This window comes from Microcaecilia unicolor, chromosome 6, assembly GCF_901765095.1.
Source record: "Microcaecilia unicolor chromosome 6, aMicUni1.1, whole genome shotgun sequence".
NCBI classification, from domain to species: domain Eukaryota; kingdom Metazoa; phylum Chordata; class Amphibia; order Gymnophiona; family Siphonopidae; genus Microcaecilia; species Microcaecilia unicolor.
In genome coordinates this window covers 341297570-341323768 of record NC_044036.1, presented here as the reverse complement: position 1 = coordinate 341323768, position 26199 = coordinate 341297570, and the positions used below count along the sequence as shown (strand labels likewise).

Below are 26199 nucleotides of genomic sequence, written 5' to 3'. Positions count from 1 at the left end.
GCAAGCATGATATAATGGCATGATCATTTAAGATGTGAGTGTTTGCCAGACACACTTAACACTGTTCAGGAGGTGCATTAATGAGGGCCTTTAAAGGCGGCCATGATATCTAAACCCCCGTCAGGGATCTGGTTGTCCTGTTTGAACTTGTAGGGATTTGGGTACTGAGTAATGGGGAGATGCTTCTGAATTGCTGTTCGCTGTCCCAGCTAAATGAAGTGGGTGATGGGATTGACTTTTCCTATTTCTTACCGTAGTAGGGAGCCTCAGTTCCAAGGTACAAAAGCCTCCATCGATGATGGTGGTTGTGGAAAACTCCATCTCAGTACTAAAATGGCTGTGTATCAGAAGGGTAAAATCTGAAAAGTTAAAGGCATGTTAGTGACTTAATCAGACCTTTGTGTACTGAGAGCTTGTGGGGAGAGGGTCTGTAGTCATTGCAAATTCCTGGCAAGCTGAAGAAAATGACAGAATCAAAACTTTTGCTTGGAGGGTGGTGGGGATGTGATTTCCACTTGGGTATTTGGTCTTTTTTTTTTTTTGCTTGTTTGTGCTCTCTTAATTCATGGTTACAATTTGTTTTGCTTTGGCTGACCAACTTACCCTTCGCATCAATCCCTTAATCCCTGTCTTCTCACAGGTCTGGCAAGAAGGGTTTCAATCTATCTTGACAGGAGTAAGCAGGGAGGTGAGTGCCTACTTTCCCCTTACCTACATCTGAGCCATATCTGTCAACGATTCAGTGACTTAAGTGGGGTGATAACTTTTCTCCTGAGAAGTGGCTTCTTTTTCTAACATTATTATCAAATCCCAGACTGCATCTCCACTCCTACCCTCCATTCTCATGACTGCCAGTAACTCTTCCTGATGAATTACCCCCATTTTCATGTGGCGTCATGGTAAACGCACCTGGAAGCCAGACTGATTGACTTGCCTGGATTTAGGGGCAGGTCAGTAGAATTAATTCTAATGTGATTAACTGAGACGGTTGACAGGTATACTCTATGTTTAATGGAGCAAGAGAGTTGGGTTGCTGGCTCACATAGGTCGTGGGAATATTATTGCCCCTAGCCTTGTCTCCCTCCTTTGATTCTTGTGCCAATGTCTGTGCTGAACTGCAAAGATCTCTGCTTTCCCACCATGTCAGAACAGAAATGGGGTGAGAGGTGGAGGGGGATGACTTAATTGCTTTGTATTCATCCCAATGAGATGATAAACATCGGTGAATGAGAACATGCTTTCTACATGTATTTAATTACCTTTACCACTTAGGTACAACTCCTGTTTCTTAATGCCGGGTGTAGGAAATACTTCACATGAAAGCGTGAATCCTGTGAGCTCAGAGGGCATGCAGAACCTTGTCATTTGCACTTGGCTTTCATCAGGAACTCTTTGTTGTAAAGCATAATCAGACTAGGGGCGCTGCACTGCTGAACGGAGCCTTCAGCTTTCTGCTCCTCATTGAACTAGCAAGGGAAACAAGTGTTTGTCAAGGTGGGCTTCCCTTCAATAGCTCCATCTGCAGAACAGGCCTCGGTTTAGCCCACTGCTTTCTGCAGGTGTTTACTTGTTGAAATCGGTGGAAAATATTTGTTCAACAGCTGGTTGAAAGATTAAATAGGACCCTTTGGATTTTATTTTTAACATTATTTTCCAACGTATAAATTTGCGAATCTTCATATCAGACAATCGCACAAAGTAATCAACATCTGCTTACAAGTATCGAAGTTAATTCCACCCAGGCAGAGGGGGAAGGGAGGGGTCTAGTAACATCCTATTTCTTCCCTTCCTCTTTTTCCACTTCCCTTCCTCTCTGTTTCCTGGCCCGGTGGTCCTAACCCTAGCATTCATCCTGGTGCGTACTTTACGCTTTTGTCTTATCTGTTCTGCTCATGTGGTTTATTCGTCAGCTGTTTCATTAATATTGGCTCCATAGATAACACTGTTCCATGCAGTTCAAAAAGCTGTCAGGTGAACAGAAGAGAAGACATGCAAGCATCTGCTGTGTGTGGGAAATAAAGGAGAGAGCAAGAAAGAAAAACCATTCTTGTGACAGTGGGCAGTCTGGGTCACAGTAGATCTCCCATAGTTCATTTCCAGAATAAGCAAATTTTATGGCTTTATCATGGGGCAGCTGCAGAAGATTCTTGTCCCGTTAAGAGTGTCTGACATTCATCACAAAATTTGTCTTCCAGGAACATGTCTGCACTTCTTTAAAATCCCATTATGTTGGTTACTTTTAATCATGTCCTCTGGCCACCAGTTCCACAGCTCAAGTATGTACTATGTGCTGGTCCTTAGTGATTGGTCACTATTGGAAGCAGGATACTGGGCTAGATGGACCTTCGGTCTGACCCAGTACGGCTATTGTGTTCTTATGTTTCATAGAGTGTCGTCTGATTTTTGTTAGAAAGATGAGGAGTGTGGTAGCCGTGTTAGTCCACTCTTAAGGTTATCAATAGAAATCAAACAAAATAAAACATGGAAAAGAAAATAAGATGATACCTTTTTTATTGGACATAACTTAATACATTTCTTGATTAGCTTTCGAAGGTCGCCCTTCTTCCTCAGATCGGAAATAAGCAAATGTGCTAGCTGACAGTGTATATAAGTGAAAACATTCAAGCATTACTATGACAGTCTGACAGGATGGGAGGATGGGGGTGGGTAGGAGGTATGCATGGGGACATCAAAGCATATCATTGATATTCTAACAGGATGGGTGTGGGTAGGTGAGGGGTGGGGTGATCAACAGAGAAATACAGCTTTATGGTTTATAATGGGCTAGGAACCCCAGGTCCTTGTTAAGTCCTTTCTGTTGGGTGTTAAAATATTCAATCATTCTGACTTCAAAGGTCTTAAGTTCTTGTATGGTTTTAAAGTTACCTTTGAGGATTCTCACTGTGAAGTCACTGGTACAGTGTCCTGGTCCTGTAAAATGTTGACCAACAGGCATGGGAACCCTGCTGGCACCAGTATTGTTCATGTGATGTCTATGTAAATTGAATCTTGTCTTAAGCATCTGGCCTGTTTCTCCAATATAGCATCCTTCGTTACATTTTTTACACTGAATGATATATACCCACCCTGTCAGACTGTCATAGTAATGCTTGAATGTTTTCACTTATATACATTGTCAGCTAGCACATTTGCTTATTTCCGATCTGACGAAGAAGGGCAACCTTCGAAAGCTAATCAAGAAATGTATTGTTATGTCCAATAAAAAAAGGTATCATCTTATTTTCTTTTCCATGTTAGAAAGATTAAACAACTAACTTGTCTTACTCATGATTTTATAGATTTCTGTCCTCTCCCCTCTGTTATCTGTATGTTTTTGTTTTGTTTTTACATGTTTTTATCTGTTTTTTGTGTGTTATGTTGTACCCCGCCTAGATGGCTAGATAGGCGGGTTATAAATGTATTAAATGAATTTCTTTTCCAAGCTAGAGAGTCCCTCACCTGTGTAGCCTCTCCTAATAAGGGTTCTATTCCCTTTGTCATTTTTGTCATCCTTCTCCGAACCTTTTTTATTTGCACTATATTCAAGGTGTAGTCGCACCATGGACCCAAACTAAGATGTAAAGATATGCTTAGTTTTATCCTCCATCCCTTTTTGCATAATCCATATTTGCTTTTTTAGCAACCACAGTACACTGGGCTGAAAATGTTAATGTATCCACCATGACTCTAAATCCCTTCCATTTTTTTTTTTTGTTCCAATGCAATGTTATTGCATATTAAGAGTTCACACAGTATCCATTACAAGATGAGAAAAAAACAAATTGATTTTTTTTTGTATTGTTATTTTATGTCCTTGATTATATATTTATTGTGAGCCGCTGAGAATGGTAGATTGTGAGGATTGTACATTTTAGAAATAAATATGTAAAAACAAAATACAATAAGTTGCCAATCAAAAAAAAAAAGATAAGTACAAAGAAATTTAAAAAGACAAAAATGTGTATAACATGAGACATGACCTATTTAATTATAAAAAAACTAGTAAAAAAGGCCCGTTTCGGTATGAAAGGAAACGGGTGCTAGCAATGTTTTCCTCCCCCCCTCCCTTGCTCTCTCCCTCTGTCCCCCCCCCCCCCCCGAATCCCACAGCCCCCTTTCTCCCCTCCGTTTTCCATGGCTTCCTCCGTCACTCTCCTTCACTCTGTTCTCTCTCCGAGTTGCAGGCCCCCCTCCCTCTGTCATTCTCCTTCACTCTGGCCTCCCTCCGAGTGCCAGTCCCCCCCCCCTCTCTTACCGCGGTCCCATCGGCAGCATTGAAGAGCGAACAGACTCAGCGAGTCTACTGCCTTTCCTTCTCTGAGCTCTGACTCTGGTCCCGCCCTCATTTCCTGTTTGCGCAAGAGCGGGACCAGAGTCAGAGCGAAGAGAAGGGAAAGCAGCATACTCGAAGGGATGTATGACGTCAGTGTTATCTACCGCACGTAGCAGACCACATCCGAGGGAGCCACGGTCCCAGGCAGCAACAGAACGTTGGAGGTGAGAATTATATAGGATTTGAGAGACATTAAACATAGAACAAAAAGAAAGAGTAAGGTCTCATAAATCAGTTATTTATACAGCCCGAATACCCCCCCCCCCCCCCCGTTTACTAAGCTCCACAGTAGTGCATTAGAGTATAACCGCTTTACACATCTCACTCTGTGTACTATATTTGTACCTGTTTATAGCTTACACAATTGTTTATGTGTCCAATAAGATAAGGCTCCTGATGAAAGCACGTAAAACACAGCCTTTTGACGTTTAGCTTAAATTATTTCTGGGCAATAAAGACCTGAATCATTGGATTCGCTTTGGTTTTCTCTTTTTGCTTCCTCACTCCTGACTGTTGTCTTCTATCTCCAGACCACTTATTATTATTATTAACATTTGTATAGCGCTACCGGACGCACGCAGCGCTGAACACCTGACATAGAGAGACAGTCCCTGCTCAATAGAGCTTACAATCTAAAAATAACACAGACAGACAAGACAATTAAGGGCGAGGGAAGTACGGGTGAGAACAAGGGGAGGTAATTTATGGGGCACTAAACTAGTGACCCTTTTCCATGTGGATAACTGACTAGCCAGTCTGCAATCCACAAATTGTCGTGGCTGCCTGTCCCATGATGCACTGATTTCCCAAGGAGTCTCTCATGAAGGACTTTGTCAAATGCCTTCTGAAATTCCAGATATACTATATTAACTGGTTCACTATTATCCTTCCAATGAAATCTAATAAATTGGTAAGGCAAGACTTGGCTTTGCTCAGCTTATGGTATCTCATTCCCATTGAGATGTGTCTATATTGTAATTTTGTGTTTTTAGTGTAGCTTCAGCCATTTTTCCTGGCATTAGCATGATGCGCACTATCCTACAGTTTCCCAAATCAACCCTGGTGCCAATTTCGGAAATTGGCATTACATTAGCCACTCTTCGATCCTCAGGCATCAAGGCTCTTTTGAATGGTAGGTTCTGGATTACAAGTAACAGATTCACAATTTCATGTTTGAGCTCTTTCAGGACTCTAGGGTTAATGCTGTCCAGAACTGACAAATATGTTACTCCTGAGTTTCATTACATCTTCTAGATTTACAATGATGTGCTTTAGTTGCTCTGGTTGACCCCAGGTTGACCCCAACATCTTCAGCAGAAGACTGAGACCAACTAGTTTAGTTTAAGAGCAATTACATTTTCCTCCCTGAGCACTCCTTTTACTCTGCGGTCATTGAGCAGCCCAACTGACTCATTTGTGGACTTTTTGCTTAGCATTTACTTTTTACTGTTAGCAGGGGGTGTATCCAGACACCCAGTTTTAGGTGGGCCTAAGAACCTCAACACCCACCTGGCATCTCTCCCTCCTCCCTCCCAAGTGATCAGGGGAGTCTGTTAACTCCACTTCCCCAACCCCCCAGTACTTTTTAAGTCCTTTAGTTCTTCGCCGACAGTGGCTCATGCTGGCCCCAAGCCATGAACAGGAAGTTGCATCAGAAGGAAAGCTCGGGCGCAAGCAGCAGATATGTGTTGCTGCTCCAGAAGGATTTTTAAAGGTACCAGGGGTTGGGGGAGTGGAGTTAAGAGACCCCTTATCGCCTGGATGGGTGGAGGGAGAGATGCTGGGAGTCTTCAACTGGTAGGGCTTGGGAATCCCCTACCAACCACATCACAGCTTTGCCGTTGCTGGGTTGTCCTGGGCCCACCCGTGGCTACATCATTGACTGTTAGTTCTTGCTCTTGCAGAGGGCTTCTTTTCAAAGACTTTTTGGCCTGCCTTATTACTTTTTAACATGAGTGGGAGGCAAGGTTTTCTGGTGTGGATTAGGAATTAGTTATTGGACAGAAAACAGACCAGTAGGGTTATGTATGTTACACCAGGACTTCTATTCTGCCTTTACCTCTCACAGTTCAGGACAGATCACTCAAATAGACCAGATCAAAATATCCAGAATTATAATGCAAACAAATAAAAACAGGTCCTAAGCAATGCCGTACGTCGAGTCTGATGATACAAAGCCAACATCATGGAATAAAGTTTTCAACTATTTCTGAATTGCTAGATAGTGACAGAGAGGTAAAGCATTCCACAGTGTGGCCATATGATAATGTAGCAAAAAGAAAAATGTTTAAATGATTTTACTTTAGTTGTATCTGGAAAACGCAAATAAATTGGTTTTGGATGTTGTACTTAGACATAGCACTGTAAAAGTGTAGTCATATTCACCATATAGGAAGGGGCTTCATCTGACAAAATCTTAAAACTGTAACATTAAGCTTTAAATGAATACGAGTTATGATCGGCAGCCAATGTAACTTCAAATAGTAACTCTGAGTCGTATTTTGACAAGCCATAAATCAATATAATGGCTGTATTCTACATTATTGTAAATGATTGATTAATTTTTGGAACAGCATAATACTAGATTACAGCAATCAAATTGCGATTTAAAAGCGACTGAACTAATATTCTAAATGTATCCCATTTAAAAAAACAAACAACTTTTTTTTATAGCTCTTACTTAGCTTCCTGAGACATAAAGAGGGGCATAATCGAAAGGGATGCCCAAGTTTTGCTGAGGATGTATTATCGAAATAAGATGGTTGTCCATCTTTCGTTTCGATAATACGGTCAGGGGCGACCAAATCTTGAAATTTAGGTCATCCTTAGAGATGGTCGTCCCTAGACTTGGTCGTTTCTGATTTTGGCCGATAATGGAAACCAAGGACGCCCATCTCAGAAACGACCAAATGCAAGCCCTTTGGGTCGTGGGAGGAGCCAGCATTTGTAGGCCACTGGGCACCCAAGGAGGCACTGCAGTGAACTTCATAAATTGCTCCCAAGTACATAGCTCCCTTACCTGTGTGCTGAGCCCCCAACCCCCCCCTCCCAAACCCAGTACCCACAACTGTACACCACTACCATAGCTCTTACGGGTGAAGGGGGGCACCTAGATGTGGGTGTGGTGGTTTTGGAGGGCTCACATTTACCACCACAAGTGTACAGGTAGTGGGGGGTGGGCTTGGATATGCCCTACCTGAAGTGCACTGCACCCACTAAAACTGCTCCAGGGACCTGCAAACTGCTGTGATGGACCTGAGTATGACATTTGAGGCTGGCACAAAATATTTTTAAGATTTTTTTTTTGAGTGTGGGAGGGGGTTAGTGACCACTGGGGGCGTAAGGGAGGTCCACTCCGGTGGTCATCTGGTCAATTTGGGCATCTTTTTGTGCCTTGGTCTTACGAAAAACAGGACCAGGTAAAGTCGTCCAAGTGCTCGTCAGGGACGCCCTTTTTTTCCATTATGGGTCGAGGACGTAACATAGTAACATACATAGTAGATGATGCAGAAAAAGACCAGCACGGTCCATCCATGTCTGCCCAACAAGACACTCATATATGCTACTTTTTGTGTATACCCTACTTTGATTTGTACCTGTGCTCTTCAGGGCACAGACCGTATAAGTCTGCCCAGCACTATCCCCGCCTCCCAACCACCAGCCCCGCCTCCCAACCACCGGCTCTGGCACAGACCGTATAAATCCTGCCCCGAGCACTATCCCGCCTCCCACCATCGGCTCTGGCACAGACCATATAAGTCTGCCCAGCACTATCCCTGCCTCCCAACCACCAGTCCCACCTCCCACCACCGGCTCTGGCACAGGCCGTATAAGTCTGCCCAGCACTATCCCCGCCTCCCAAACACCAGCCCCGCCTCCCGATCTTGAGTCGAGGACGTCCATGTGTTAGGCATGCCCAGTCCTGCCTTCACTACGCCTCAGATACGCCCCCGTGAACTTTGGCCGTCCCTGCAACGAAAAGCAGTTGGAGACATCCAAAATCGGCTTTCGATTATACCGATTTGGACGACGCTGTGAGAAGACGCCCATCTTCCGGTTTGTGTCAAAAGATGGGCGTCCTCCTCTTTCGAAAATAAGCCTGAAATGATTAATTACAGAGGATACATGTTGCATTAGTAACAAGTTACTCTAATTTCACATCTAAAATTTTTGATTGCGAATCTAAGGTGAATAAATTAATGCCCATTTTCTCAACGGAGGAGGGTGAACAGTGGAGTGCCTCAGGGATCTGCTACTGGGACCGGTGCTGTTTAACATATTTATAAATGATCTGGAAATGGAATGACAAGTGAGGTGATTAAATTGCAGGTGACACAAAACTATTCAAAGTTGTTAAAACACATGCGACTGTGAAAATTGCAGGAAGACCTTAGGAAATTGGAAGACTGGGCATCCAAATGGTAGATGAAATTTATGTGGACAAATGTAAAGTGATGCACATTGGGAAGAATAATCCAAATCGTAGTTACTTGATGATGGGGGTCCACCTTGGGAGTCAACACCAAAGACAAAGATCTAGGTGTCATTGTAGACAATACGCTGAAATCTGCCCAGTGTGCAGCAGTGGCCAAAAAAGCAAACAGGATTCTAGGAATTATAATACCAAAACTTATAACCCAGACTAGCCTTTCAGTTCAGAGTGGTTTACAGAGTAAGATTCTGGTCAATACCCAGGAATTATAAAAAAATGTAAACATTCCTTATAACATTGCTAACTTAGAACTCACTACAGTTTACAAAACAAATGCCTATAACTTAATCCTCAGTCATCCATATAGCCCTATGCTGAATGTATACATATTCCTAAATAGAAATTTTTATATTGCGACAAAATTCCATATAGGAGCCAGATCTAATTATGGTTGAAATTGATTTCCCCAATCTAACTGCCTGAAACGATAGCAGATATTCAAAGAATGTTAACCTTTTTATACCCTTAGGAGAAGAAAGAGAAAATATTATCATTTCCCTTCCTAATGTCTCTTATTTGATGCTAACTTAAAATAACCATGAAAATATGATGGAACCAAACCACATAGGGTCTGTATATAAAACGTGCCTGAATAAAACTCTGGCACCCACCGACAACCAGTGCAACTTGATGTAATGTTATGATAAACTATCGAATTTCTTTAATGAAATGATCAAGCAGAGTGCTGTATTCTGTATAGTTTGAATCCTGTTTAAAAGTTGTTTTGAACATCCCCCAAATATATTGTAGTAGTCTTGACTACTGCAACCTACTCCTCACCAGCCTCCCACGTAGCCACCTATCCCCCCTTCAGTCCATCCAGAACTCTGCCGCACGTCTTATCTTCTGCCTTGACCGATATACTCATATCACCCCTCTCCTCAAGTCACTTCACTGGCTTCCGATCAGATACCGCATACAGTTCAAGCTTCTCCTACTAACCTACAAATGCACTCGATCTGCAGCCCCTCCTTACCTCTCTACCCTCATCTCCCCTTATGTCCCTACCCATAACCTCTGCTCTGAAGACAAATCCCTCCTTTCAGTACCCTTCTCCACCACCGCCAACTCTAGGCTCCACCCTTTCTGCCTCGCCTCACCCCATGCTTGGAACAAACTCCCTGAGCCCATACGCCAGGCCCCCTCCCTACCCATCTTCAAATCATTGCTCAAAGCCCACCTCTTCAATGTTGCTTTCGGCACCTAATCACAACACCTCTACTCAGGAAATCTAGACTACCCAAACTTGACATTTCGTCCTTTAGATTGTAAGCTCTTCTGAGCAGGGACCGTCCTTAGTTATTAATTTGTACAGCGCTGCGTAACCCTAGTAGCGCTCTAGAAATGTTAAGTAGTGGTAGTAGTCCAATTGGCTCAATTGACCTGCACCGTTATTTTAAACTGCTGTTCCTGAAAGTATTTACATATTTGTCTTAATTTCCTAAAGAAAAAGAATGTTTTCCTAATCAAACAGTTTGTGGTTCTAATGTTAAAGAATTGTCTAAATAGATCCCTAGAATTTTAATACATGTTATTAGGAAAGGGATGCAAAATAAGATCAAGAATATTGTAATGGCTCTCTCTTGCTCCATGGTGCGACCCCACCTTGAGTGTTGCGTTCAATTCTGGTCACCATATCTCAAAAAAGATATAGCAGAATTGGTTTAAAGAACAACCAAATGATAAAGGGGATGGAACTCCTCTCGTATGAGGAAAGGCTAAAGAGGTTAGGGCTCTTCATCTTGGAAAAGAGATGGATGAGAAGGAGATATGATTGAGGTCTACAAAATCCTGAGTGGTGTGCAATGGGTAAAAGTGAATTGATTTTTTTTTAACTCTTTTGAAAAGTACAAAGACTAGGAAACACTCAGTGAAGTTACATGGAAATACTTTTAAAACAAAGATAGTTAATCTTTGGAAACTTGTTGCTTGAGGATGTGGGAACAGCAGTTAGTGTGCCTGGGTTTAGGAAAACGTTAGACAAGTACCTGGAGGAAAAGTCCAAAGTCTGCTATTGAGATAGACATAGAAAAGCACGGCTTGGCCTGGGATTGGTAGCATGGAGTGTTGCTACTAATTAGGTTTCTGCCAGGTACTTGTGATCTGGATTGGCCACTGTTGGAAGCAGGATACTGGGCTAGATGAACCACTGGTCTGACCCGGTATGTTATTATGTATAACTGCTGGACTTACATGAACCAAGGTGTTCCCTGCAGTCTCAGGAGGTACCGGGGCGGTGAGGGTCTGTGCCAGTTGCTGGTCCATTGCTGCGGAATATTCTTCAGGGTTCCTTGCTTGGGGAGCAGAACTACACTTGACTTTTGAAGGTTTATTTAGGGAGGTGTTGAGATGTATGAGGGAAGGGAATGTCTGCTGATTTGGGGGTGGATTTTGTCTTACATTATATTGTCTGTAAATTGATATTAATGTTTGTTTGGAATCTACCTTGATCATTTTTGCCAGAGTATCAATTTTAATCCATGCTATTGGTTCCATGGAGCCACACTTAGATAGCACAACAGTTAAATTGGAGAGAGATTTTTTCTCCTGTGATGTGGATGATGACCTGCTTAGTGCAGGTGACTTTTCTGAATGGAGTTAGGTGATGCTGTGCTCTTTCCTCTTTTGAGAGACTGGTCCTCCTTGGCTCTTAAGGCGGCTGATGCCTATAAGATGAGCAGTCTGTCTGTCTGCCTGCCTCTGTTCATCTCTCACAGAGACGACCTTGCACTGCAGTTCCTTGCAGGCACTCACTAACTAATCAGAATACAGAAAGCAGGTTGGACAGGCTCCAGCATCACCAAGAGCCACATTAGGAATGCAGCTGTTTGCCATTCCAGGATTATTTATTAAAATGTATTTATACAGCAAAGTGTCCCGCTGAGAACAGCATCTCATTTTCAGGGGAATCCTGCAGGGAGCAAGAGTAGAAAGTTACAGCTTCAAGAATCACTGTTGATATGCATTGCTGATACATCGCTGGAAATCATGCACAACACCTATTCACAACACAGATGGCAGAGCTAAAATCCCTCGTACGCGGCCTTTTGTTCATTTGCAGCGTGGCCCTTCCTCAGACTGAGGGGAAGTGGGGAATTTTTGTTTTGTTTTTAAGCTTATATAAGCCTTGTGGTGAAAAAGACCTGACTCCACAAACTTGTTAAATTGGTCAATTAACTGAGTAGGAAGTGAGCTTTTCCGTCTTATAGTGACCTGGGTTTTAGGGTTAGCTGGACTGAAACACATGGCCTAAGTGTTGTCATTCTCTTCTACTGTTTCAGTGATTTATACATTTATTTATGATTTGGACTGAAGGGGAAGAAACTCGAAAAATTTAGTTTTTTCAATACATACCATCCTATGTTCAAATTCAAAGTTGACTACTCCCCAGAAAAAAGTAAAATTTTGGACACCACAGTTTCAATCAACAATGGCTACATACAAACATCCATATATAGGAAACCCACAGACAAATGCAGCTACCTCCACAACTCCAGCTCCCAGACTTCACATACAAAAAAAATCCATTATCCACAGCCAGGCCACAAGATACCACTGTATCTGCTCTGACCCAGGGACAGAGATAGACACCTCAAAATCCTGACTGCATCCTTCGAACAGAAAGGCTACAACCCCAAAATAATCTCCAAGAATATTGCCTCCTCCCTCAAAACACCCAGGGAAAATCTGCTACAGTACAAAGAAAAGAAAGCCACAGACAGAATCCCCCTTGTAGTGACATACAATCCAGAGCTGGAAAAACTGAGGAAAATCATAAGAGATCTACAGCCTCTATTCCAGGAGGATGAATTACTGAAGAGATATTCCCATCCCCACCAGTGCTGGCCTTCCAACAGCCACCCAACTTAAAACAGAAGCTAGTAAGAATCAAGCTCTCAACAGAGACCCAAAAAGAAGAGAATGACACACATCCTTGCAATATATCCGGCTGCAAACAGTGCCAAAACATTTCACAAGACCACTAGCCTGTGGAATATTCATATGATGATTATCCCCTGAACATACTCTGAAGGAATATTCTAAGTAAGATGCTCTGGTTCCCAGATCTTATTTATCTATCAGCACACAGTATACATACTCTCATCTGTTTGGAAAATATTTTTCTCACAGGAGTTACACAAATGTAACCTTCTCTCATTCTGTTTTAATGCAATGAACATAAGAGTAGCCATACTGGGTCAGACCAGTGGTCAGTCTAGCCCAGTATCCAGTTTTCAAACAGTGGCCAAGCCAGGTCACGAATACCTAGAAGAAACCCAATTAGTAGTAACATTCCATGCTACCAGTCCCGGGGCAAGCAGTTGCTTCCCCATGTCTGTCTCAATAGCAAACTATGGACTTTTCCTCCAGGAACTTGTCCAAACCTTTTTTAAACCCGAATACGCTGTTACCACATCTTCTGGCAAAGAGTTCCATAGCTTAACTTGTGCGTTCAGTGAAAAACTATTTCCTCCTATTTGTTCTAAAAGTATTTCCATATAACTTCCTTGAGTGTCCCCTAGTCTTTATACTTTTGGAATGAGTAAAAACTGATTTACTTCTACTCGTTCTACACCACTCAGGATTTTGTAGACCTCAATCATATCTTCCCTCATCCGTCTCTTTTCCAAGCTGAAGAGCCCTAACCTCTTTAGCCTTTTCTCATATGAGATGAGTTCTATCCCCTTTATCATTTTGTTCACTCTTCTTTGAACCTTTTCTAATTCCGCTATATCTTCTTTTGAGATACGGCGACTAGAACTGAACGCAATACGCAAGGTTCGGTCACACCATAGAGCGATACAGAGGCATTATAGTATTTCAGTCTTACTCACCATCCCTTTCCTAATAATTCTTACCATCCCATTTGCTTTTTTGGCTGCCGTCGGACACTGAGCAGAGGATTTCAGTATTTTATCTACAACTACACCTAGATCTTTTTCTTGGGTGCTGACCCTCAAGGTGGATCCTAGCATCAGGTAACAATGTGCATCATTTTGCATTTGGCCACATTAAATTTCATCTGCCATTTGGATGCCCAGTTTTTCAATTTCCTAAGGTCTTCCTGCAATATTTCACAGACGTTACTACTGAGCAGAGAAACGTCCGCCTCTCCTGGGCCAGGGCTGAGTTTTGTGAATTCTCATAGTACAGTTCATTGTTACCTCAGCCCAAACCTGTTCTGCTGTTTTCTTAAGCTGTTGGGACAGTTGAATTATCTCAGCCTTGTGATTTTGTTTCCCCATGCAGGAGCTGGGATGGTTGTGGACTGGGAGCAGGAGACAGGTCTCCTCATGACTTCAGGGGATGTACGTATAATCCGCATATGGGACACAGACCGAGAGATGAAAGTGCAGGTAAGATCTTCAATCTCTTTCCTCATGATGTGCATACGGGGGTTCACTGCTGATAGGTGAGGGCACAGGCCAGCTGTTAATGGCATTTATTCTTTTAATGATTTTTATGGCACGTTGTAATAGATTTCCAGATTCCTGCTCTAGCTGATCAGCATGTGGGCTGGCAATAGATTAGAAATATATGTGCTCAAACTGGTCATCAGGGCCCCCAACCAGTGGCAGTTTTGGAATATCACAAATATAAATGAGCACTGTCATGAAACGCCTATCCACACGCCTAGGGCTATCCCATGGTCACTTAGAGGGTATATCCCAAGACAGCTCAGGTCCGCCTGCACCTGCCACTTGTGCTCTACACTAGCACCCTCTTCCCACCGATTGGGTCCCAACCACAGGCGAGTCTCCCACTCTCAAGGTGTTCCCCAGTGATTTCTAGGTTACTGTGGGGCCACACTCCCAGTGGTCCAACAGTTCCAAGAAAGCACTCACAGACTCAACATACAAACCACCAAGATTCTTAGTCCAGACAAGCAGCGGCAATAAAAAAATGTTTTTTTCTCATGAAAAATTAGAACAATGAACAGAAAAGGTGCAAACAGTAACAAGTAACTGAAATATGGATCAATTATAAAACTAACTAAACCTTTGTAATCTATTTAAATAGTACCTGGGGAGATCAGGACATATATAGCTGCTCACAGGGCCTCATCAAAGAGATCCTTCTCTCTTTGCTCCCTGGCTAAGACCAGAGAAAAAGCCAGTACATGCTAGCTGAATTTTGAGCTCCTGGGCCAGAACAACAAGCTTTAAAATTGCTGGCCACATCACTGCAGGTTACCTCTTATGTGTGTTAACTAAAGAAGGAACAGTCAGTTCTCTGTAAACATAAACATGCACCACCTGCTGGCCAGACTAGTGAAAAACATTTAAGAAATAATAGTTTTACAGGTTTAAAAACCCACTGCTTTGTCACAAGCACCTATATGTTCAGAGCAGCAGCAGCTCCATATATTTCATACATGTACATAGGGCTTCTCATTTGTGGCTATAATTTTTTTTTTAAACCTTGCTAAAACACCCCCTCCCCCAATGAGGAATCTGGGTTTTCCAGTTGTAATTGAAAAACCCTGAAAACTGCTCTTAGTGTCCTGATTCAATGACATCATTGTGCTGATGCCAGCTGTATGGGACTGAGGGGCAGCGGAGAGTGCTGGTGCTGGGGTGGAAGCAATGGCATGTCATTCTTCTGTTTATTGAGTGAGTTCTGTAATTTGCTGAGGATATTTTAAATCGATTTAAACATATTCACCTATATAATGCTTCTCCCCCTTTTTGTGGACTTAATGTAGAGAGTAACAAATTATTTCTCCCCCCCCCCCCTGAAATTGGTGTTTCTTTTGTACTCTGTTTACCTTATAAGTGTTCTTGAAATTTCTGTAAATAAAACATTAAAATTAAATGCAAAGAGAGTCACTTGGGCAGGGTGGGGAGGAAGAAGGAGAAAAAATGGGGGGGGGGGAGGGGGGTTAGAGGGTGTGATAAGGGGAAAGGGAGGGGGAAAAGGGTGCCTTGGGTGGAGGGAAGGGAGATTTTTCCAAGGTTCCTTTTCCATGGAAAGTCTAGATAAATGTAACAATACTGTATTGGGGGCAATGAAGAGGAATTAGCATTTTGTACCATTTAATGGAATCCACCTAAGAGCACAGAAAATGTTACTTTAATAATGCAACTGCCCTGATGAAGTACCAAATTGCTTGAAAAATAAACCCTTAAATTTTGAAATGATAAACCTCTGGAGTGCAAAGTCCTGCATTTTCACTATGAGTAACCTGAATATCTGACTGAGACTGTTTGAGCATATGTGGCCCGAGGCAGGTAGCAATTTGAGCAGTTAGGTGCTTCCAGTGATCTGATGTGAGGATCTGGGTTTATGGGCATGATGGAGGCAGCCAGTGTGTGTCACTATTTCTCTGATACTTGCAGCAGAGCAGGTGATGAACTGATGAGAACACCTCCATTACGAAGGAGAGACCTGGAATGCTTCAGTTGGCTGAGAACATCCAGAATAAAGGATAAATGATTTGCTGGGACAGGAGGAAAGGATCAGAATAAAAGTCCCAGGCTGGTGGATCCAATCCTGCTAAAAAACAAACAAACAAAAAAAAGCCAGCCAGCCATGCTGGATGTTGTAGCCGTTCACCTGACAATACCGCTGCTTCCCTCTCACTAATAAGCCCTTATATGGAAGGCTGAGCCCTAGCAGTAAGGCTGAGCCACTAGGGCCACAGCGCTACCATTCTGAGACCTGGAGCGGACAGGGCAGGAATGGAAAGGGATCTGCTCCAGCCACGTCTCACTAGACACCAGGGATGGGAAAGCCCGAGGGTGAAGGGAGATCTGGGATTGTGGGGAGGGAGGGATTCGGGGATCAGAGGGGGCATTCTACAGGAATTGGTAGGGGGAGACTTCTACAGTAGAGGGATGACGGGAACTGAGTTGGGGGGAATGGGAAGGGAGGCAACAGAACCTGAGGGCGTCCTACAGGGATTGGAGAGAGGGGTATTGATTGGGCATATTGGACTTCCCCTTTTTCAGGTCCTGGCTGAATGTCTTCCAGGACCCACACAAGTAATGGCAGCCAGTAAAACCCGGATATTAAGTACCAGTGCCCAAACATGGCCCAGAATTGAGTATCTGGGTCTAATTTATCTAGTGACAGAGTTTAAAGTTCTGATCTCTGCTGGCTGAATATCAAGGGGGTTGTGCTCAAAATGTTAAATTATTTGGAGGAAAGAAACACAGATTAAAGTACAAGAGTCTAGTTCCTTGGCCAAGAGGGCCAGAATCAGTCTCTGAAGCTTTTCCAAATTAACTAGCTCTGGATGAACATTAATTAGAACATTTTGACCCAACACCGCTGCACAGAGGAACTGAGGATAATTAGAATTCTTTTCTGTGGTGGTATTTTACCTCTGCAATTTCAGGAGCAGCAGGACCAAACTATTGTAAATTAACAGTTATTTATTTTCCATTTTAAATAACAAATGCAGTAAATTGGTTTCTGTGGCTTTTGATGAGAGAGAGGATATGCATGTTGTGAGATTGCGATCAGGCTTTTCCTTTGGGACGTGCCTGCTGGTTTCACTGGATAACCAATCGCATTTGAATAGGCCGTGAAGAGCTCAGTTCAAACAGTGCTGCCTTCAGCTCACTGCACAGTTCAACTTTAAAAGAAGTTTAGATTCATTAAAAATGTAATGAAGCTGGAGCCAAGGGAATTCCTTGAAGGCTCTCCTTTTTTTTTTTTTTTGTCTGCTTTTTATTCTTTCTATACCCCTGGAAACAAGTGGGTACTTGCAAAGTGTCCCAAAACTGGTCCCAGAGGTGAGAGACAAGGACTGGGTGGGATGGTGCAAGCTTTTCTGTGCTCTCAGCTGCTCTTCAAAAGGAGGAAAACTGGGAGGCCATGGTAGGACAGGAGAGTTTCCTTTTTCTTGCATTGTTGCTGCTTTTTTTGGCTCGATTTGTGCTTCAGAAGAGATGCAGAGCTTCCTCCCTTAAATACTTCCTCCCTTCCTTCCTTCCTTCCTTCCTTCCTTACGTCCCAATGTAAAACAAATTTCATTTATAATTAATGGTAAAGCTGTGCATGGATTTCAGAGCCCTTAAATATAGACCTTACAGCTCAAGATGTCACGTGCATGGCAGCCAGTGCAAACGGTGACTATTACTGGCCACTATAAACCCAATGTCCCATGGCCCCAGGTCTAGTATTCCACAGTGCTCTGTTGTCTTTTCTGATGTGGCTGTGCATTTGCAGTAGCAGTGGTAGTTCGACCCTTTCTTTTTTTTTTTTTTTGCTGATAAACCCCTGGATTCTATAAATGGCACCCAAATTCGGGCGCTTTCCTGAGATCTGCACGCAAATTAGATATTGAGCCATCAACAATAATTAGCTGTTGGATTTGTGCGTGGATTTGCATACGATTCTTTAAACATCCATGCCCAAATCTTCACATGTAGCCGAAAAAGGGGTGGGGGTGCATGAGCAGGTCAGGGGCATTCACAAAAGATGCAAGTGGTGTTACTGGGGATCCGCTCACAACTTGCACCCCAGGATTTACACCTGATTTCAGTTGGTGTAAGTTCACACTCAAAGTTGGGCGCACGAATCCGCGCCAGGCATTCTAGAAAGGACACTCATCTCGGAGCTCCTGTATAGAATAGTGATGTGCTGGTTTTTCTTGGTGCCTGTTTTCTTGATTCTGGCCTCTGTAAGGTGGGTCATCGTCCAGTATCCTTTCTACTTTGTTTTCACGGTTCTACGTTGCTCTTTTTTTCCTACCAGGATATCCCGACGGGGGCAGACAGCTGTGTGACCAGCCTATCCTGCGATTCTCACCGCTCACTGATTGTTGCCGGTCTGGGAGATGGTTCGGTCCGGGTATATGACCGCAGGATGGCACTAAATGAATGGTAAAATGCCAGTATTATAAATTCATCTGTGCCCAATTAAAAGGCGCTTAAAAATACAGCCCTTGCTGAGCAATCATGTCACTGTACCTCTGTATTGCCACCCATGAGATTCTTCCTTTGGCAGTGTGAATCCATGCTGTTCTCTTCCCTTCATAGTACTGTTAACAATCTGTCCTGAATATTTCTAGTGCCGTGATAAATACACCGAAATTTCATCTGAATAAAAGGTATTATATAGTTGCAGATTATAAATCTTCACAGTTGCTCACAATCTCCCCTTTCGCTTGGAAGATCTCTCCCGCTGTGCAGCCATAGCAGTGGCCTTTCATGTTTCTCCAGGGGGCAGAGAAAGAGGGACAGTGTTGGCTGGTCAGGGTGGCTCTCCTCAGTTCCCAGATCTTTCAATTTGTTTTGGCAGCCAAGAAGCTTTGTTGTGGGCCTTGAAAAAGCTGTATTTCTTGGGCATCCAGTGGAGTAACGAGGTTTAATTGATTCCCATCTCCCTCATGTCTTTCCTCCCAGTCAGTCAGCTTTTTAAACAGCCACTGTAGGATCTAACCTGCCCCTCAGGCACACGTCTGTGATGGCCACTAGGAGGCAGACTGCTGTCTCAGAGGAACAGCTAGATACCCAGACCCTGGTAATACATCAGTTGCTCCTGCATGGCTGGTTTAGCTGTGAGCTGAGGTAAAGGACCACCTGTCCATATCTATCCATGCTCTGATTACACAGTCAGAGACTGCCAGGGGTGGAGGAGAATGAGAGGAGACACAATGAAGGAGATATATTATCAGTCCTTTCTACAAACACTGCTTTGCCTATCCAGTTTTTAATATCTTACCAGCCACTACTGCAGGAGCACATTTTCCGTTTCTCCGCCTTTACTGCCATCTTTATCCAATGCACGAAAATTACTTACTTCATGTGTTCTGTTTTTCTCTCTCTCTCACTGTCTACAGCCGTGTAATGACGTACCGTGAGCACATGGCCTGGGTGGTGAAGGCACACCTGCAGAAACATTCCGATGGGAACATCATAAGCGTCAGGTACAAAGCAATCATACTGCAACTCTCCTTAGGGCTAAAAGAAGCACCGGGGGGGGGTTCAGAACTGATATCCAGGACCAAGTCACATGTTCCCCTGGACAGGTTGCTGTATGCGTTCACTAAGTCCTCTAGTGTTGCTCTTTCCAAAAGCTGATTAAATCTGTGTTGTGGACTTTAAAGGCTGACTGAATTTCGGATTCTGCACTGAAACCTGCTAGGGGTCGAGTTTTAGCCAAAAATGCCAGTTCACTTTTGGCTGAAACTGAAACACACAGACCCCCTGACCCACCCGCCCCCTAAGAATACAAGTAGGCCCTCCCCAGGCCTATCTTAACAAGCCTTGGTGGTCTAGTTGCCTCTTCAGGGGCAAGAAAGAACCCCACGCTTTCCTGCCTGGTGCCACTGCTGGTTTAAAATGGCTGCCAAGACTGCCCAGCAGCCATTTTGAGATTGGCACTGGCATAAGCAGTGTAACTGAGCCCCACTTTTTCTGTGTGTTAGTGCATATAACCCCTAAACTGGCACTAAGGGAAGCCAAAACCCCAAGCAGCTTATAGCCTGCTGCCACTTTGACTAAACAGTAAAGGCCTGAGGCCAGAAACAGTCATCATACAGAGGGGACAAATTTGATTAGCTCTTACCAGGTTCTTTGTAGTTGAGTTTGAGAGCACATAGGGAAATCCCCTCATAATTTTTTTTATATATATAATTTTTAAAATTATTCTCAAGAGAACCAAGAAAGTTCCAGCAATTATCAGCTGAGTTAAACCCCATGCCCCCTCCTCCTCCCCACCTTAATGGCCCGCCGTTGTTATGTCATGGGACCAAAGGATCTGTTTAAAAAAATATATATATACACAAAAATTATAATAGTGACACAGTCCTATCACGCTAGTTCTTATAAACATCCCATGTTTTATGATAGTGAAGCAAGCGTCCATACTTCCAAGCTGTTAGTTGTGACATCAAACAACAATAGGCCACTTTTTTTAAAACACTTTCCATCGATGGAATGGAGGCTTGTTTCCTGTATTTCGCCAGAGTAGTCCGGGCAGCCGTATAAATATGAATCGACAGCTGATGAACCTGTTTCTTAACGCCGTCAGTAAACAGGGAGAAAGCCCGTAAGATAAATATGTAAAGAAGTCCAGTTTGTACCTGAGGCAATGGAGGGTTAAGTGACTTGCCCAAGATCACAGTGGGATTTGAACCGGGCACCACTGGAGGTCAAGACCAGTTCTCTAACCACTAGGCCACTCCTCCACTCCCCATCTTGATGAAGTTAGTTTCCTGAAGTCTAAGACCCTCACTTTTGAATGAATTCTCTCAATGTACGTCTTAATACTGAATGCCAGATGATCACCAAGCACCCTTCACTTCATAATGGTCACTGATCTGGCATCTTTGGATGTTCTGAGCTGTGATCCCTCACTTCCTCCACCTTCAGGGCTGCATACTGGTTCCTCAGTTCGGGGGGATGGTGGAATTGAGGTTTCACTTCTTCAGGCTCTTGTGATCCGTGTCCAGTCATCTTCCCCTCAGCTGGAGATTAATGCCTTTGCTTCCCAGCCTCACTGTTTCTTTTTTTCATGCATACATCTTGCACACGGAATCGGTTCCCTCCCCGCCACCTTGGATCATGTTGTCCATCTGGACAGAAGCTGTAACAGGGACAACAGCTTTGGTGATAGTATTTCTCAGTCATATTTCACTTGTAGGAGCTTAGGTACCTATTGAAAGAAAATAGAAAGAGACTTACCAAAGTCCCTACCTTTTTCCTCAGCTGTCCTCAAATTGAAAAGAAGCAAGTAACTTCTTCAGCGATGTTAGATCTTGCATTGTTCTGGTTCCCTGTGTGTAGTCCTAATTGCTTCCATGGTGATATGCTATACTCCATGCCTGATGCGCTGCCTTTTTAACTAAGGTATCTTCAGGCTGAGCAGTGAACATCTGAACGTTGTGTCTTTGCAGTGTGAATGGAGATGTGAGATTCTTTGACCCCCGGATGCCAGAGTCTCTGAGCGTTCTTCAGATCGTGAAGGGGCTGACAGCTCTAGATATTCATCCTCAGGCAAACCTATTTGCTTGGTAAGTATAACTCTTCCTCACATGTTTAAATTAAAGGTTGACAACAAGGTATGGATGAGATCTTTATTGAATTAGCTGTCAGGGGTGGCACTTGAGTAAGGGACATGCATGATTGCAGTATAATATAAGGTGATATAACCTGCAAAGAATCCTCAAAGAGAAAATTTGAAGTTGCATCAGGGCCTCTCCTTTTGTGTCTGGTATCCCCCGATTACAACCAGGATTCACAGGTAGTTCTGGCTGGGCCAGAATTAAAACTTCCTCTGGCCAAGTATCCATTGTATCTCTACTGAGCCTGGTTGGTCTCTGTTTCCAGATGCAGGCTCACTTGTGTCAGCAGAATATAGTCTTCCAAATATTTTGTAACCTTTTCTGTCTCTTTCTGTTAGTGGCTCCATGAACCAGTTTATTGCTGTTTACAATGGCAATGGAGAGCTGATAAGCAACATAAAATATTACGATGGATTTATGGGCCAAAGGATTGGAGCCATCAGCTGCCTGGCATTTCATCCTCATTGGGTCAGTACACAGCCGCACCCAGTTGGTGGGTTATTTATTAAGGAGCTAATGAACTGCGCTCATGCAACCAGACATTAGTAATGTATGTGTGCTGGTGTTAGGATGACAGACCAATGGCACTAACCCGTGTCCAGCGAACCCTAGAGTCCGTTGAAAGAGAATATCAACATTTCACTCTCACTAACCCCAAGTTATCTCCATGTTTGTTCCGTTTAAATCTAATCGTTCGAATGTGTTGCCCTACAGGAGCTGGGTGACATGATTTTGTGAAAGTTAGGGGTATGCTTGAGAAGAGGGGCGGTGGTGGTGGTTACTGAGGAGACTAGTAATGCTCTCAACTGCAGTGTTCTCACGTGAGTGGAACTGCGAGGAACTGGTAATGCTCTTGCCCACAGCATTCTCAGGTCTGTGTAACTGCGAGGGGCCTGGTAATGTTCTCGCCCGCGGCATTCTCAGGTCCGTGTAACTGCGAGGGGCCTGGTAATGTTCTCGCCCGCGGCATTCTCAGGTCCGTGTAACTGCGAGGGGCCTGGTAATGTTCTCGCCCGCGGCATTCTCGGGTCCGTGTAACTGCGAAGGAACTGGTATGGCCCTTGCCAGCGGCATTCTCAGGTCCCTGTAACTACGAGGGGACTGGTAATTCTCTCGCCTGCGGTGTTTGCAGGTCTGTGCAACTACAAGGGGGACTGGTGATTCTGTCACACGTTGCATTCTCACGTTAGTGTAACTGCGAGGAGACCGATACTGCTGTCTCTCGTGGCATTCGGATGTCATTGTAACTGCACTCTTTGTTTTCTCTCTGCAGCCTCATTTGGCGGTGGGCAGTAATGATTACTGCATGTCAGTATACTCTGTGGAAAAGCGAGCCAGGTAACAAAATCTTCGGTCTGAACGGTGCAAAGAAGTGGAGCTGCAGGTGGTCCCTCTCTCCTAGAGCAGTCTGACGCTTGCTGGACAGGAGTGGCCTCCAGTGGACATCAGGAAATGATCGACCTGGATTTTGAGTATTGGCTGTTTCCACTTGGAACTCGAACATTATTTTCCCTCCTTTCCTTGACTTGGCTACTGATAATTTAAAACTACAAATTAGTCTGTTCATTTCCTTTAGCAGTGGGGGTCCCAGCTACAGGGCTGCACCCGTTTCACTTTTCTTTTTCGTCTTTTTAAATTATGGTTGCTCCTATGCTAGATTGCGGCTTTCATGATCAAAAAAGGACTATGTTGAAGCTTATAGCTAACTTTTTTTAGAACTATAGATTTTAGCTTCAAGAATGATTTTTGTGGCACAGCTCAAGCTTCCTTTATTCTGACTGTACTAAGGAATCCCTAGGGAAAGGGTCTCCTCTCCGTGTTCTCTCTCACAGAAACCGTACATCCCTCACTGGCTGTCACTGTCATAGAGCCTGGACACCCCCTGCGCACCTGTTGACTTTATCTCCTCCATTTGGAAGAAAAAGGGTAGAGAACCTGGTGTATTTTTAAATGCAGCTGTTAAGGAAATTTTCCCTAAGATTGGGAGGTCATGTACAAACTTCGTCCTTGTCGCTGGTGGGAGGGACGTTTTTTTGAGTAAAGAGAATGCTAAAGGTCCCTCAGCATACTGTATACTTGAAGAAAGGAGATCATTCCATCCGGTCTGAGCCTGAGCCCTTGAAGTGTTACCTTCATTCTTGCATGCCTGTGTCTGAATGCATACTGTGTTGTCCTTACCTCGTTCCTCACGGGCCCATGAAAGAACGTTGCACTTCAGGGCTTCTGAAGAGGGAAGTTCTTTACACAAAAAAAAACCCCACTAGTCCACCGCCTTAAAGAACAGAGCTACCTCCGTGGCTGTATGCCACAGTGAGAGAGCCTCTCCCCGCTCTCTCATGGAGGATGTGCTTCAGCCATCGGCCAGCTGTCCAGTAAAGAGATGGCAGGTATGGACTCCTTTCTGGCTCTGGTGTCAGTCTTTGTGAAAGACTGCAGGTGTTTAAGCTTATCTCAGGAGGTCCCACTAAGACATGACTCTGCAAATACAGAATCTGGTTTGGAAAGGATCGCTTCTATGAGAAACGGGAGTTGGAAAGTGTGTATATTAAAAAAAAAAATAACAAACAGCTGCTAGGGGGAGGGGGAGGGGTACTTTCTACACTGTATTGTACAGAGTTATGAATAAAGAGGAGGAAACGGTGCCCAAAGAATTAAATGGACCATTTCAAGACATCATGCAAAGGAAAGATGTTCAGGACATAAGATAATAGATGAAATATATGGGAGTTAAAGTACTGAAGATGTTCAGCCCAGAATAAGAGAAGCAAAGGTGCAAAGATCAGTTTGTTCTCTTGGTCGGCTCTGTCTGCAGGATCCGTCCAGGAGGAGGATCAGGTGTCGGCCCCAACACAAGTCATCTGTAGAGGGTTGACCCATGGACAGGATTGTGTGACCTCTTGTGAAGGTGGGGGAGACATGTAGTGTCCATGCACTAAGCAAATAAACACAAGACTAAGAAATAGTAAATGTGGTGCAGATCTCAGACCTGCACCCCTCAGGGATCGGCAGACAGGGTTCTAGAGGTGCCTAGAGCTGAAGGCGTGTGTGGCTGCTTGATGAGTACTAAGTACTATAATCAAGTACATATGAACAAACCCTATCCTGTTCTGCCTTCTGTTATAAATGCACAGATTCAGGTCAGTGCCGTGAGCTCTAGGTCCTTAGCAAGGCTTCCCTCACTCACACAATTTAGTCCGTTCCTAGAGTACTAGGGACTCATTTCCCCCTTCTGGAGACCCTTGCAGAGAATGTTTCATAGTGACCTTACTGGGGTAGTGGCGAGAAATTCTTTCATTTCCTAATCACTGGCTACCGAACAACTTTTCAGACAAATTACAGATTTTTAACCTGTAACAATCCAGCAAATGTGTTGGCGGGGGTGTTATGTTTCAGTTGCTGCTGGTAGCATTCCCTGACTGCTCAGGTGCACTGCAGCAGGACGGCTTCCTGTCCACCCTAGCCTGGGTGCACAGGGAGGGTGCGGAAATTCAATCATGAACATTAACTAAAGCTCTAGAGAGTGTTTTATCTGAATGTTGACCATCTCTATTTATTTTACCAAAATAACAAGTAATAACCACAGATTGTAATGTGGGAATGAACAGTTACAAAGAAGAAAATAACTAGTTAATAAAAAAAAAAAAGCAAATTAATGCAGAAACCATTTGTTGTCATCTTTTGATTCTTTCTCCAGCAGGTCAGGAGGCTCTTTTAACTAGCTAGTTACACACACGAGGACTAACACCAACTATACTGCACCATGGATGAAAATCATTAACGTACCAGATCTTGTATACCGTTTCAACACCTAGAAGCTCGGAACAGTTCATAGTAAAAAAAAAAAAAAAATGTTAAAAGATCAGATTCAACTTAAAATTCCAAATGTTACCTAAAATATACTAATAATTCAAGAATGATATTTAGAAAAAAACCCAGGACTTAAGTAACTTCCTGCAGGGTCGGTCTTAGCAAGTGCGGGGCCCTATGCAGACCAATTTGGTGGGGCCCCATCCTTGCCCCGCCCCCAATGATATTATTCAATTTTTAGAAAATGTTTTATTTATGAAATTTCAAATAAAGACAAATGAAGCTAAACTTGTACAGAAAAACTGATTGAAATAATAAGCACAATGCTATCATGAACCCCCCCCCCCCCCTTCCCAGAAATTATTCAGTTCAAGTCCACTACAATTAGTAGTTCCAATTCTCATAACCCCCGGGGGGGTGGGGGGGTCAGAGGTGCGGACACACAATCTGTCCACTGCAAAACACTATACACAAACTTGTGCAAAAACACACTCATAACCTTACCAAACCATAACAGCACTAATTCCAAGGACAGGACGAGCTACAACC

The 26199-nt window shown here is 43.6% G+C and overlaps 1 protein-coding gene across 1 annotated transcript; it reads left to right on the top strand.

The window, feature by feature from the left end:
• Nucleotides 1–644: 644 nt before the first annotated feature.
• On the top strand, nucleotides 645–25477 carry LOC115473544 (regulatory-associated protein of mTOR-like). The gene is made up of 7 exons (XM_030208595.1): nucleotides 645–688; nucleotides 14076–14182; nucleotides 18531–18658; nucleotides 19618–19704; nucleotides 21676–21792; nucleotides 22182–22311; nucleotides 23117–25477. The coding sequence occupies exons 2-7, from the start codon at nucleotides 14084–14086 to the stop codon at nucleotides 23183–23185; spliced, it is 630 nt and encodes a 209-aa protein (XP_030064455.1). The 5' UTR covers nucleotides 645–688; nucleotides 14076–14083; the 3' UTR covers nucleotides 23186–25477.
• Nucleotides 25478–26199: the final 722 nt, after the last annotated feature.